This window comes from Pygocentrus nattereri, chromosome 4, assembly GCF_015220715.1.
Source record: "Pygocentrus nattereri isolate fPygNat1 chromosome 4, fPygNat1.pri, whole genome shotgun sequence".
Classification (NCBI taxonomy): Eukaryota; Metazoa; Chordata; class Actinopteri; order Characiformes; family Serrasalmidae; genus Pygocentrus; species Pygocentrus nattereri.
The window spans coordinates 43,413,611-43,429,376 of NC_051214.1; the positions used below are offsets into that span (position 1 = coordinate 43,413,611).

Here is a 15,766-nt window from a genome sequence, read left to right on the forward strand (position 1 = left end):
TTAAAAAATGTATTTACTTTTATACAATATGAAATTTAAAATAGAAAACATGGCAGAACTTTTTTTTAAACAAGCTACATTTTATAATTAGTTTTGTTCCTAATACGTGGAGTTCAGCAAGTAAATAGTGATTCTGCATTAAAATGTGCAGAAGTGTGTTCTTTTACTTTTCTTCACTTAGAAAATCAACAAAACAAAATTTTTACATGTTTTACACAGGGCATCCAAATCTTACATATAACTGTGCAGTCAGTCTTTCAACCTGTAGTTCAGCTGCTCCCATTCATGTTGAAGTGATGTGTAGTTTTGTTCTTGCAGACAGTCTGTTGCAGAACGATTGTAGTGGTAGATGTATAGAAGACGGGTAAACGACGTGCTGTTCATGGCTGTCGGGAAGGAACTAGACTACAGCAGTCTTCCACAGGCGACACACGTGTGAAAGTTGTGACTTTCCTCTAAAGAACCCACATATTTCAGTCTGAATTGAAAAGTTTGCTCTCTAGATTTCATCTCAGACTACTTATTTTGGCCAGCCAGCCAGAGCGAAAGTCATTTACATATATCGGCCTAAAGGCACAGTAAGAAAAACAGCCTGTTTAATTCTAGGGGATAAAGAGAGGTTGGAAAATGGCCACATAAAATTAAATTTTGTCTGGTTTTGGTTCATAAAACTACATAAGCATTGTAAATGGACTTCCAGAGGACAAACTGAACAATAAGGAATGTGTCAAATGGTTCCTTTACTTGCTGCAATGACAAAATTGTAGTGATTTAGGAGGTAAGCAGTTCTTTTTTCAGAAACAGCTGTTTCTTTCAGTCCAATGTTTTCTTGCATTTGAAAAGTTTTATACCTGATATAATGTCCCATAATTAGAGTATTTGTGAGGCATGGTTATTGGGTCGAGCTGAAAGCTGAAGCGACAAATGAGGCTTGTTACGTGGGCTTGAGGCTCAAAAAAAAAAAAAAAGAAGATGAAGGTGTGAAAACCACTCCATTGAGTGCAACACTTGTATTTCACATGAACAACAGTGCTTTAATGGCTTCAGCAAGGTGTGTGTAACACCTCTGAAAGGCCCTGAAAAATCATCAGAGGACGATTGATTGCTGCTTAAGTGCATTCCTCTCAAACTGGGTCCTGTTCGGGCTGCTAGCGGAACCATGCTCGCTTCCTCTGGCCTTATTTCTGCTGGGAAGGAATGTTGCGTCTTCAGCTAGCAAGGAACAAAAGAACTGTATTATTATGTGCATATCTTAAGGCCCTGGATGCCTGTCATTTCAGTCAGCGGTGAAGGATCCCAGTGGATCTAAACTGCCTACACCTTCCTACTCTTTCATCGTCCTGGCTAGATTTCTTCTCTTTCATCCTTCTTGCAAGATTCTTCCAAAGCTTTTGTACAGAATCTTTCCCTGTGATTTTCCTCGTCTGTTCAACTGCTTTCTCGTCTGGATTTCCCTCTTTTCTTCCCTTTGTTTTCTTTGTTTTAGTATTCACATCTTGTAAATATTACATTGAAAACTGCGCCTGTGTTGAGGCGTTCTCACTAAAGAACCGTTCAGACAGGAGACCAGAGCAATGCGCAGTTTAGTTCCTCATAAAATGGTCGACGAGCTAAAGATAGCTGTGCCTTTGAGTGTTTGAATGCGTTTCATTATTTACTGGTGCGGTTGTAGCTGCGAATTGGCTCGTGAGAAGCCCTCAGATTGTTTATTCACAAAGTAAAGTGTCTCCAAGAAATCTACATATTCATATTGACGCATAAATTTTGCATGAACGTTTCTTTGCCTTTTAGTGTTGTGGTGGTGGAAAAGAGCGCTCGCAGAAACATGGCTGCGTTCTGCGCTCTACCTCGTTCTTGCTTAATCTAAATTGGGTTATTGCCTCATTTTTTTCCCACACTAGATGGGAAACAATGCAACTCGTATTAAAACAGTCCTTGCTGTGGTTATTGCCTGCTATCAAGGTCTCTCAGAAACAGCCTGCGTAAAACAATGTTGTGCACTGTCAGGGAGCGGCTGGCTTCTTCAGAGCTTCCATAAGTGTTTGAAGGAAAGAGACACAATAGTCAAAGAACATTCAGTACAAGCCAGACAAACAAAGCCTTTGTGCTTGAGATGTTCTGTGTGGTGGCTTGCAGACTGCCAAGAGTTAGCCACAACACAGGCCCACTGAGGAGAGCCAGCAAAGCAGTAGCAGGAACTTTGGGATTTTCATAAACTCTCTGGTAGAGATGGCACAATCCCCTTTTCTCTTTTTCTGTATTGATACTGAGATTGATACATTTGCTGGAACAGACACACCCATCTAACATTTTTTCCTGTAGGTTCTTTTGCCCTCCAAGTTGATCGAAGTACCTTAATGTTAAGTAGCCAGTTAACCTGACATTTTTGTTTTCATAGGTCTGGGCTGCCCAACATGTGGCCCACAGGCTGCCCAGTGAGGATGTTTGATTTGGCCCACCAGACAGTTATTCTAACTAGTTATCCCACAGCAAAGTTTATTTTATTTTAAATTAAAAAACTTTATTTAAAAAAATACTGTCCCTCATTTTCATGTCACTACAACACATAAAGAGTTTTAGTGCGTAGGTGGAGCCTTATTTTAGCCACACCCCTGCAAATGAGACTGCATCCCTGTCCCTCATGGCCACATGATGAGCAATTTAGATGCTGTTGTTTTAAACTGTCAAAGTCAGTTTGTAACATTAAGACCTGTCACCACCAAAACATTTTTTTGTAATTTTTTTTTATTGTAAAGCAGAAGCAGCATGAAGTTCTGGTCTGGTTCTGGTATGGCAGAACGTTTCCACAATACTTTGGTTTTTAACCAGTCATGACTTGCGACTGAACAGTGTGGAGAAATGTTTTTTCGACCTTTTTTTGGCGGCCTGCTGCGTATGATAAATAAACTCGAAGCGCAATATTGACGTGCTCACCTTTAATAAACCTGTGTTTACACAAAAGGTGGCTGGTTCATAGTTGAAGCCACATAACATCATAATACTTCCATTTTTACAATATACAATAAGCATCATGGTATTTAATTATTCTTAGAACTAGTAGCTTTAAAAAATAAATAAATATGATAAAAACTTGGTTTTTGGTGGAGTGATTTTTATTCAACATTTCACATACTGAGCTGTACTTAATTCCTTAATCAGGGCTAATTAGAGGCACTTTGTAATAAGACACGCAGGTGGTCAGTATTGATGTCCATGATGTGTTCAGAAAATCACATTGTGGTATAATGAGGCGTAATTTATTGTGATAACAATAAATGTCATCGTATTGCCCACCCCTGAATGAAATGCCTGGATTGCAGCTTTGAAAGTTTTCATATTCCACTTTAAAAATAGTTCTACGTTGCAGACAGACTACTTTGTTAACCTTTGAAAATGCTCATCGTTACTGCAAGTTATGTAATATACATATATATATTATATACACGGTGGCGTGGTGGGTAGCGCTGTCGCCTCACAGCAAGGAGGGCTTGGGTTCGATTCCCCGACCGGGTGACCAGGGTCCTCTCTGTGTGGAGTTTGCATGTTCTCCCCGTGTCTGCGTGGGTTTCCTCCGGGTTCTCTGGTTTCCTCCCACAGTCCAAAGACATGCAGTCAGGTCGATTGGACATGCTAAAAATTACCCCTAGGTGTGAGTGACTGTCTGTCTGCCCTGCGATGGACTGGCGACCTGTCCAGGGTGTATCCTGCCTTCCGCCCGAAGACTGCTGGGATAGGCTCCAGCACCCCCCCGCGACCCTGACGGAGAAGCGGCTTAGAAAATGGATGGATGGATGGATATATATATATATATATATATATATATTGTAAATATCTAATAAGTAATATTTTAATTTCATTTTTAGTAACATTTTCCAATTTGTTAATGTTTTTTTAATTATATATATATATATATATATATATATATATATATATATATATATATAATTAAAAAAAACATTAACAAATTGGAAAATGTTACTAAAAATGAAATTAAAATCAGTTAATTCAACACCAAATAAATCAAGCTTTATTTTTAATTATTTAACCAGATGCTTGTATATCCCAAAAAGAAACTTAATGTTGCTCAGTTTATTTTTCACGTTGGCTCCCAGTATTTGTCATGCTTGTGAGAATAACCCAATCTGAGCTGATTGTTTCTTTTTTATCTCAGATATCTGATCCATCAGCCTGGTGGGTATCGGATTGATGCCATCTTTCTGGCACAGCAGCGCGCACTTACTTTCGTAAATGACCCCATGACAAAGATCTCCGTGCTCTGTATTATTACTCAGGATAAAGCAGGATGATGCATTTTAATTGCATTGACCATTTAGTGCCTTTTGGGTTTTGTTTGCTGTTGCACTCTCGTCTTTGTGGAGCACCATTTAGATGGCTGGCAGGAGCAGAGTGGAGTTGGATTACTGATGGACAGTGGAAGCAGGCCAAGATGCAGCCCTTTCTCTTTGTAACTCTCCTGCTCTCTCTCTCTCTCTCTCTCTCTCTCTTTCACCCATTCTCCTCCCTCATTAGGCTGTGTTCATTCTGTAGCTAATGCTGTGTTGTTGTGCGGTGCCAGTGCCGGGTACACTACCGCTAGCTTGGGCTCGTTTGAATGCAGCATGGAGCATGCTCTCTATTCAGCCTGCCACGGCTGATTGATTGGCTTTTGTCTCTCTGATTAGAGGCAGCTCGTGTCTCCACACACCAAAATAAATATAGGAATGGAGAGAGAGAGTGAGAGAGACCCTTAGCTTTATCACACAGAGTCTAAACTTTCATCTCAATCAGGGACTGAAAGCTGGAGTGCGCACTTCACTGAAATCAACTCTGATACCATGCGCTGCATCTTCAGTAATGAGATGCTGAGCTCCCTCAGCTAAGCAATAATCAGCACAGCATAATAAAATGGAAAAATATGATGACAGAACTGCTTTGTTTACACAGGCCCGTGTGTGTAATTGTTTTAGAATATTTAATAGTTGCTGCCTATTCAAGCTGTCCTTCTTCCCATAACTGACCATTCGCCTTAGGCTGGCTTTATATGGCAAACTAGTTGCCACTAGTTGCATGGTGTGAGGTGCCTCCAACATTGGCAATTACAGCAAGCAATTCAAAAACAAACTTGCATACAACACATTTGGAATACTCTAGTCAGTTAAATTAGCAGCGCTTGTTTTGATGCCCTGCGCTGTTCTTGCTATGGGGTCATCTGTGAGGTGTTATTTACATATTTGCAGTATTTTATCATCTTTGAATATCGACAGTTTTACCAAGTAGTTTTACTTGCAGTCTCTTAGTAAATTAAGTGTTCAGTCCTTAGATATTTACAAGGTTTACACTATAACCTATTTAAACGTAAGACATTAATAGAGATAATAATAAGCTACATATGTATAACTGTGGTTTATAAGGTACCTTCTACTGGGAGGTGGCTGTCCCACATTCTAACTCTTACTTTTACACATATAATTTTTTTTTAAATATTATCTTTTTGATTTCTTTTAAAGTGAATTTGAAAGATTCCAATTTTTCACATTTATCATTTTACATTAAAAAGCTATCTATTTTCATGCCACTGCTGAAACTGAGTGGCAGCTTGAAAAGATGCAGTGGTGCTTCTGAGAAAGCCTGTGCCAACCTTCCCCCTCCTAGCCCTGGTGGTCTTGTGTAATTGGGGGAGACTAGTGAAACTGAAGAGAGCTTTTAGAGAGACGTAAGCCCTTCAGACGTCTGGTGACGTCACCGGCTGTAAACAATTCTAACTTGGTCATTTCTCTTGAACGCAGCATTTCACCCCAAAACACTCTGGATGACTTAGTTTATATCTCAGTCATTCAATTATGCAGACTTTTTTTGTGATACAGATACAATATGCATCACAATATATTTTTTTTCTTAGATTTAGTAAGTTGGAACAGATAATATAGAACCTGTAGTGACACATTTAAAAAAACACTATAATATTAAACCTACTACTACAATGATATTTGTACTAAATCCAAATAAACAGGGCATTCAGTTATGCTCACTTTGTAATGAACTGTGTAATTAGTCATTGGTCTTTAAGTACTGATGATATTCATCGCATGCTCAGAAAAGCGTATTGTGACAATTTATGATGATGATAAATTATCATTGTATTACCCACCCCTAGATGGGATTCCCGGTTAAAATTGCTGTTCCAGGCTTTAGTCCTCCACCGCATCACTAAAACAGCATACTGAATAAAATCTTCATCAGTACTCTTGAGGGTTTGGTTGCGGATTTCTAGGCTTTCATTGTTTGCAATTAGTTTTTGTATTTTTTCCAGTTCAAACTGTCACCTCTGCTCTGCCCAGTAACAAATTTGGCTCTCATATTTATTCATCTAATTACTCATGTGTACATAATTACCTGATAAATCTGTCACTTTCTGTGCAGCTGCACCACAAAGCTGTTATATCAATGTAGATAAACAGAGCCTCAGGGGTCACATTAGTGAGGATTGGGGGGTGCGCATCTCACTTCCAGCTAAAACCTAAAGTCTTTATCAGAAAGTCTTACAGCTTTTTACCCTTTACCTGCACGCTACTGTTCTACTAAAGGGCCCATAACACGGAAAAAAATCCTTTTCCTTCAATTGTTTTGGAATTAGAGTTTAATTTAGCATATAAACACTGTTAAAGCTGCAGAATGTATCATTCAATCCCCAGTTCTTGCAATCCATATATGAAAACTAAGCTGCAAAAACAGCCTAGTTTAAAATTCACTGTTTCTGTGATGTCAGAAAATCCAACACATTATCATATACCCAATTATTCAGCCTACAGCAGTTCATTCTTTACGCAAACCGATTATTTTATATCTAACATCCTCTGAAAATGACTCAGTGTAGAATAGATTGATGAAAGGTGGTCTCTGATGTTTGCTCAGGACTGTATGACCAAAAGTATCCAGACAACCCTTCTAATTAGTGAATTCAGCTTTCAAGTTGGACCCATTGCTGATAAAGGTGTTCAGTTGCACACACTGCTTGTATAACCTTCATAAAAAAGCAGCGTCTAATAAAATGCTTTGGTTTGCACAAGCCTAGGGTCACCATTCGCAGAGCCAAACGTCAACTAGAAGGGTCTAAAGACCCCCAGTATTGGGCTGTGGAGCAGTGAAGCTCCATCCAGTACCTTCGGAATGAGCTGAAGTGATCCAGAACTGATCGTCCAATGTCAGTACCTGACCTCACTAATGCTCTTCTGATTGAATGCAATCAAACCCTCACGGCAATGTTCCCACATTCTTTCAGAAGAAACACCGGATGGTGAGGTGAACGTGAGGACACGGTGCTTGGATGGATTATTTTTATTTGAATTCATTTTACATATTTGTTGCAACGCATGTGGAGTGTAGTAATATGAGGCTCTTCTAATGATGAGAAATATTTTTATTCGTATTTTTGTCTTTAATTGGTATATTCTCAGTCGCTCTGAATTTGCAGATCTGGATTTAGTTAGGATTTTTTTAAGCACACTTCACCGAATGCAGTGAAAAGGGCTGATGTGGGCTAATTATCATGTTTTATTTTTCTTTTGTGCTGCGCTACAAAAACACCTAACAGTGCCTCTGAGAGGACAGTCTTAATGCTTAGTGTCACACCAGGCAGGAAAATCTTTTGCTAATAAAGGTTTCTCAGCTTTGTGAAGTGTCTGGCTCCGTCAGTGCTCCTGGGCCTCTGCTTCTCGGGCTGAGCTGATTTTTGTTGGTAACGGGAAGAATCTGTTGCGGAAACAGATGGTAAAACATCAGTCATGTTTTAAGCCTCCTGCTTTATGAAATGATTAGTGAGAGAGTGTGGAAAGGAGCCAAGTCGAAGACAGGAAAAAGAGCAGGATTCAGGTGAGCGGAGAGGGAAAACGAAGAAGAGAAAGTGCTCCGTAAACACGGTGAAAAAAGTAGAGCTAGAGCCAGAGGCTTTTTCAGAGGTGCCACCGAATGCTGCAAGGTTAGGCAAAACATTGCACCGGAACGGACAAGGCGGGGAAAGTACGCTGACGTATAACTTGCGCCTGTCTAGACTGCGCAGCGAGACTGAGAAAATGTCTTAATTAGCGATATTCTTCTTAATCACTTTGCCTGTGTGAGGCATGCCGGTGGTGCACTGCGTCAGCAGAGCGGTGTTTATTATGATGGAGGACGCAGAGTATGTAAGTGTGGGACACAAACGCTTGCCAGATGTATGCTAGCAGAGGCACAAAGGAGACTTCCAGACAACAGAAGACATTTCCCAGTGGGGAGGTCAGCAGCTGGTCAGCACCGGACCCCAGACAGGACACGCTGATTAATAGAACCTACAGCAGAGGCTGATGATGACAAATTTCTGGCATGAAGTATTGTTTGCTAACCTAGAGGTTATCTGTAGACCTGTTTTTCTCACTGGGTGAGCGGTAAGTGCAGCTGTATTAACGTCTCAATGTGACTCACCGAGTTTGACATTGAAGCCGCAGCACAGCTATTCCAAGCACTGTGGGGAAAACTAAACAGAAGTCAATCTTATGAAACTTATATCGTATAATACAGTACAGTACTATAACACTACATCGCAAATATACTACAGTATTCATGCGCTTTGTGTAAAATTAGGGCTGCACAATATATCATTAATTCGTAGTTAACTATGCCGCACCATGTTTTTCCTTTTTTATAGAATTATTTTGGGTAACATGAGTTCCAATACAATCTAAAGTATACTGATCTGCGCTGAGCTTGTCCAGTTGTAGCTAACTGGGTAAGTATGTGATGTGTAATTATTTTAGGCAAAAGAGGGGTAAGTACAAAGTGACACTATAACTAAATGACACTAAAATGCTGTTCTAGAAATGACGCTAAAAGGATCAAGTAAAATATCTCAAAATAGGATATTCATTTGGAGTAACAAGGTCGTATGTACGAACAGTTAAAGCAGCATTTAAGTGAAAGTTGTTCATTTTTCAAATTCCACCCACTAGTTAGGACCCTCCCCATTACACAATATTTCCAGTGCTAGGAGGACGAAGGTCAGCACAGGCTTCCTCTGAGACCTGTGAAGCTCTACTGCATCTTTTTGAACTGCTACACAACGCCAGTGGACAGCTGAACTCGTTTGGAGGAAATCGCCCACCACCCGTTCTGTAGCCTCAGCTAAGAGGCGCCTGCTCTGACTAGCTTTGCGCTGAGTGATGGGGAGACGGGGGGCCATCCTACTCACCCAGAGAGCGAGGCCAATTGTACTCTTGGACTCCCAGACTTACTCTTAGCTTTCCAAAAGAATCTGCAGGAATATTTGGCCAAACCTCCAAAGTTTAGTCTTAGAAGTTGCATTTTCTGCTTCTCACGATCCGAGCAGAGATGCTGCAGTGTGTTTTAAATTGAGGGTGCTGAAGTTTTAGGCAGCATTATGCATGATGTGAATGGTGATATGAAATGATTTATTCACTTTTTAAAATTCTGTGCATCAAACAGAACATGTCGTGACTCAAGACCACACTATATACACACAACTGGCATGTCAAACCTCTAATACACACACTTTCTGATCTTAGTCTTTCTGAACGAACCTTATGCAAAGGAGTTGAGTGACTTCCAGTCAGATGGTTGATTTGCGGTGCAGTAACCAACTGTATCACTCCCACAGTTACGCAGTGAGATTTAACACCGAAAGGCACACAGAGCGAGAGAAATAATTGTTGATCGAAAACAAATAAATATATTCAAAGATCTGGACATTACATTTTTAAGTTAAAAAAAACTATTAGCCTGCTTTAGGGCTGAGAAATGACTACAGCTCTGCACACCTTCTCTCTTTGCACCTCAACCTGCTTGTGTTTTGTTGACACACCCCCGAAGCGGGTAACAGTTCTTAAGCAAATTGGCTGGCTGTAATAAAAATACAGCGTTAATTCAAACAGTGCAAGGCTAGCGTACATTTTGAAAACACACAAATCCAAACTCCAGTTAAAGAAATCCAAAGTTTAAAGTTCAGATCTTGTTTTTATTTCTCTTTCAGCAGTTGACGGTTCTCTGTTCCTTGGGCAGGTGGTTCAATATTAATTTAATCGCCTCAAAAAAATGAATAACTGGAAATTAAGTAAATGAAATGGTCTCAGTCCTCACACTAAATCTCACCATTTCCCTGCCATACATTTAAGCAGGAATAAAGACAAAGGGAAAGCCTCTGAAAGTAAATTGTGTGGATCCAGTGAAACCACATTAAGAATCTTTGCTTTCTTTTACAGTTCATATTTAGTTTCTGGGTAGTAGACAAATTCACCTGTCTCCGTATTCTCCGCCAGGGTCGCGGGGGTGGGGGGTGGGGGGGTGCCTTCCGCCCGATGACTGCTGGGATCGGCTCCAGCATCCACCCCCCCCGCGACCCTGACGGAGAAGCGGTTTAGAAAATGGATGGATGGGTGGATGGATGTTGCAAATATTACATTTTACATTACATTTATTTATTGTATTTTTATGCCTACCACCTTTGTACTCTTAATGATTATGCACTTAGGAGATACTTTACTAGATCCTGTATGCACATACTATCTAGAACCTGGTAAACATTCCAGTCTAAATAAGATAAGAATCTCCTCTTACTTTGGAGATTATATCACGCTCTTACACAGTTAATTTCAAGAACTTGTTTGAGATTACAACATAATTTAGCTGTGATATTGTCTAGATATGAATTGCCTAGAACTTGAAGATTGTACCTCACACTTACCTGATCAACACATAGAACATATGGAACTGTAAAAAAGTAAGCGTCACAATATAATCACAATGGGAATGTTTGTCCATATAATGCAGCCCTATTTAACCTCTATCCAGGATTTATGTGTAGTGTTCACTAGCACTACCCTTCGTCTACGGCCGAGTCAAAGGGAAGAAGCGATTAAACCTTCCAGTGTGGTCAGCAGTCCGGCTCCTCTAAATTTGCTATTTCATTTTCACAAAGAGCTTTGAGATCCAGGATCAATTCAAGTGCTAGCAGGCCTGAGGAACGCAGGTGGGGCCTTGGGAGCCATTAGCATTAGCTGCATGAGGCCGGGTCGGTACAGCTCCATTGGGAATAAAGCCTGATCCCTTCCTCTTCCCCAGCCTTTGAAGTGCCATTGCTAGTTGTATCAGCGCTGGCGTCATACCTAATCAGCCGCTGCTCCGACTGTGGCGTGTGGAGCAGGGAAACTGGCCTTGCCAGCTTTAATTTCCCAACTGTCTGTGCTCTTGTGGGAGGGAGGCGGGATTGACTCCAGAGATCCCGGCCCAATTAAGCAGGTGTACGATGGGGGTAGACTGCAGAGTGCAGAGCAAAAGCCATGCGTGTGGCCCGCAGACACGGCGCCTCAGCGTGCCTTCTAGCACACAACGGAAAATTCATCAGCTCAGAACTCTCTGAGGGCGGCTCCTTAAACTAATCTAAAAGCAAATGCAATGTGACTGCAGCTATACATGTGCTTCATTCCAATAAAAAGCCTGGGGGCTATGGTGTGGCTTTCTCTGTATAGGTTTTGTACCTGTGTTTTCTTCATCTTTGCTGGTTGGTTAATTCACTTGTGTTTAATCTCTTCTGTTTCTGTTACAGATTAGCATCTTGGAACGGCAAATATTTGATTTCCTTGGTTACCAATGGGCACCGATTCTTACAAACTTCATCCACATCATCACAGTGATCCTGGGGCTCTTTGGGACGGTGCAGTTCAGGCCACGATATGTAACCGGGGTGAGTTTTGCATAATATTAATAATTCCCTTTTCCTACTCCACATGTATTCTCTGCAGTCTGTGTCACTTTATTTTGCTCTTTTCTTGTGCTTAGACACCGATAGCAAATCAAGTCGTGCAGAATCTTCAGAAAATGAATGACATCAGGCTTTGTGTAGGCATCAGTGTGTCCTGCATGCTTTTGTTCATCCTGACCATTGATATGGTGGCTGTATCCAATACTGTGTCAGTGAAGAAAATATTGTTTTTCATCACAGGATAAGAATCAGAGTACCAGTTATATACATTGCTGGACATCTCTGTGCAATGGAGCCTTGTGTTATGACAGTTTTTCACTCAAATGAGGTATTGCAGTCATTTAAAACCTCAGCCTTCACCACGCTGAGAATCCTTACATCAATGTTACAATGTACTGGGTCATCGCTTTCAACTTGCAAAGGCTCTCACAGATTGCTGACATAAAGCAGCTCACATTCTGTAATCTGTGGTTTGGAATAAGGGAACACTACAGCTTAGATCAGTAGCAAGCATGATGTCATATCTCAAAGCCATTTGTTAGAATTTCTGCAGAGCATAGGATGCCCCAATAGGCCTAAACAAGTTGTCATATTCACACCATTTTCTGTTCAAGTCAAGTGTAACGGCGTGCTACATTATTGTCTTTTGTCCAAATGGACATAGTAGCTGCAGCAGACTTAATAGGATGGCTTCAGAGCAGAGCCAGCATCATTTAGTGGGACAATGCCTCACAAACTAGTCTCTAAGCCCCACTAAAACCACAACGTTTTATACACACTTTTATAGCAACACATGGCCAAAAACAAGTGAAAGTAAACTTGGCACACGCTGCTATTACATAGAAACCTACAGTGATTAAAACAGGAGGATTTGCATGAGTCACTCTGTACTGGCTGTATTTTAGGGATGCACTATATATTGTGGGAAGATAAATGAGCTAATAGATTTCCTTACTGGGGAGATTTGTTGTCACTTTTGGATAGATCTGCTGTGTATTTATCGTCCCTTATGCATCCTCATATTTGAATGTTGTTTATTCATTTATTGTTAAAACTCATATACATACACTATATGGCCAAAAGTATGTAGACACTCATCGTAATTATTAAGTGCAGGTGTTTCAGCCACACCCATTGCTGACAGGCTTATAAAATCTAACATCATTAAAGGCATACACTGGCAGTAGAACTGGTCATACAGAAGAGCTCAGTGATTCTAAACATGGGACTATTATAGGATGCTGTCTTTACCACAAGTTACTTTGTGAGATTTCTGCATTGCTAGATCTACCCTAGTCAACTGTATGTGCTATTATTGTGAAACGGAAGTGTCCAGGAGCAACAACTTAATGCAAACTCATAGAGCGGTGCTGCCAAATGCTGAAGCCAAACTCCCTCTGGAAGCAGCTTCAGCACAAGAACTGTGCATTGGGAGCTTCATTAAATGGGTTTCCATACCCGAGCAGCTGCACGCAAAATGTCCAACAAGCTCTTAAGTGTGACGGTCAGATGTCCTCATATGTTTGGTCATATAGTGCATCTCGTGTTTTAAACACGTTTTTTCAACCCTTCAACTCTTTTTTTCTGTGTTTGAGTACTGAATCTTTAGCATCTAGCTTGACTAAGGGCATGATGCAATCCTTTACCATGCCAGCCACAATCACATGCAAAAGCCTGAGGTCAATTGATTTGTTGTTGTTTATTTTCTAAGTGAAGTAAGTGAACACGTCCTCTACGGAGAACACTTCTCTGCACAGTGTAATGCGTAATTACTGTTTATTTGCTAAATTAAATGAAATAAAAAGAAAGTGTGGCTTATGAAAAAATCATGGCTCATTTTACATTTTGTGTTTAATTTTTTTCCACTATGTTAACCCCTTTTTAAAGTCGCCATGAAATGCATTTTCAGCCTGTTATGATGGTCCAACAGTTCAACCTTGAATTTGAATGATTTTTAATAGAAAAAATTGAAAGATGTTAAAATATTTGAATTCAATTTTAATACAGCTTTGAATTAAACTATGTTAGGTGATTATGTTAATAACATTATCAGAAGAATCTATTTCCATTTTGCATCAACAGATTTTTGCTTTAAAAAGTATCATTATCAGATGTTTTAAATTTTTATTCTAACTCAGATTAGAGGATTCCAGTGACTGGCACAGAGCCCATGGGGTTCTACCACAGTCACATCTCCTCTATCTAGCATGCTGGCAACTTCTCAAATTTGCCAGTGCCCCTCCGTCAGTCTGGATGGTCTAATGATCTCAGTCACTGATGAGGCTGCTATAGAGGCCAATGCAAAACAGGCTGCCTGAAAAAGCAAGCAGAACCTCCTCCTTCTGGAGATCCTGAGCGTGAATGTGGGAGATATCATGCTGGATTATAGGCCTAATTGAAGTCAATAGCTCAGCCTAGCTCTCCTCCCACCTGGAGACATGTGGGAGGCTCTTTATTATATGGCCGTGCTCTGGAACCGCAGCTACAGTATGTCAACTGCACTCTAGTTGGGAGAGAACCATGGCACATTGACCCATGACCCAGCCGCAGGCATTCAGCAGCCTCCATATATTAAACACCCAGTATGATCTGTAAATGAACAAGTGCCGTCCTCCACCTGAGACTGCCGCTACCTGCCTAAATCCTTATTCAAGGCCATCCTCTTTAAACTCCCAGCATACTCAAACCTATTATAGTGCTATAAAGCCACATAGCATCCGTCTTAGTCACAGCAGAGATGTTCCCTCGCTTGCTGGAACTGATTTACCGTTATGGGATTTTGTTGAAAGTAAGACGTACAGCGCTGTTGTGCATTCATGAATTTCTGATTTCTGTTACAAAACAGCACCAAATTGGTCCCTCTGTTCTCTGAGGACACTGAGCTTTGGTTAAACTTCACAAGAAACAATACAGCACTACAGGCTCTTCTTCTGTCCCTGTTTAATAACTGCCATTCACAATCACTCTCTTACACTACTGAAACCTTAGCAAATTGCTTGTCATGTAAGCTATCAAGTCAACATTTAATGTTTCTACGGCTGGAATACGTTTTTATTAACTAGTAAGAGTGTAATCATTTCAGTACAGAATGGAAACAGTGAAAAAACAAAAGTTTAAACAGGAATTTAAAACACACCTTAATCACTTAAAAACTGTCTCAATTAACCTCTTTCTCCTTTCTCTGTCTGTTTTAAGCCCCATTCTGATCAAACCTTGACATTTGGTGTAACTTATTAAAGTAAAGTGGGTGGAGAAGGGGAGTGGCTTATGCTAAATACAACCCACTTTCAAATGAATTAACTTTTTTTCTTAACATCTAAATTCTAAGGATTGTGACTTTTGCAGCTTAATTTAAGCTCTTTAGAATCAAGAAGCTCTTTAGAATCAAGGCATTATATACTAAAATATAGAAAATCAAATATTTGACCTCAGGAATACAAATCATAAAAAACTAAACTAAAAAATATGTGACGCATTACACTGCAAGCCATGCAAATGCATTTAGAGGAACTAGACAAATGCATTTACACTACTTAGACAAAATAAATGAACATTATTTGTACTAGTACAGTAAATAGTCTGGTTATATACTATCAGTAAAACCAGTATAAATTGAATATCTAAAATGTATGGCTTTGGGATTTTTAATCCATCTTGAAATGACCACCTCAAAATTTGTCTCTTGTTCCATTCTGAAACCTTAGCAAATGACTTGTCATGTAAACTATTAAGTCTGCACACAGAATACATTTACAGTGGCTAGTCATTTGTCAGTATAGTACTGCAAAATGAATGAAAAAATGAACTTTTAAAAACAATATATGGAAATACTCCATCTCTTCTAAGAGTCTCTCGTTTGCCATATTTTGTTGAAACCATCACAGATCAAAACTTAGATCTGGTGCATCCAGAGTAAAGTTGCCAGAGAGGGAGGTGGGGCTTATGCTTCATGTTCCCCAGCTTCTTGTTCAAATTATCCCATTCCACCTTAAATGGTGCAGCAGTTACATTCTAGGTACCATT

General features: G+C 40.1%; 1 protein-coding gene across 2 annotated transcripts in view; it reads left to right on the top strand.

Moving 5' to 3' along the window:
• nkain2 (sodium/potassium transporting ATPase interacting 2) overlaps positions 1 to 15,766 on the top strand; it is a 267,619-nt gene that overhangs the window by 85,504 nt on the left and 166,349 nt on the right. For both annotated transcript variants that reach the window (XM_017683579.2, XM_017683577.2), the window contains exon 2: positions 11,588 to 11,725. In XM_017683579.2, the coding sequence (XP_017539068.1) occupies positions 11,588 to 11,725 (138 nt within the window). The remainder of the gene's footprint in view (positions 1 to 11,587; positions 11,726 to 15,766) is intronic.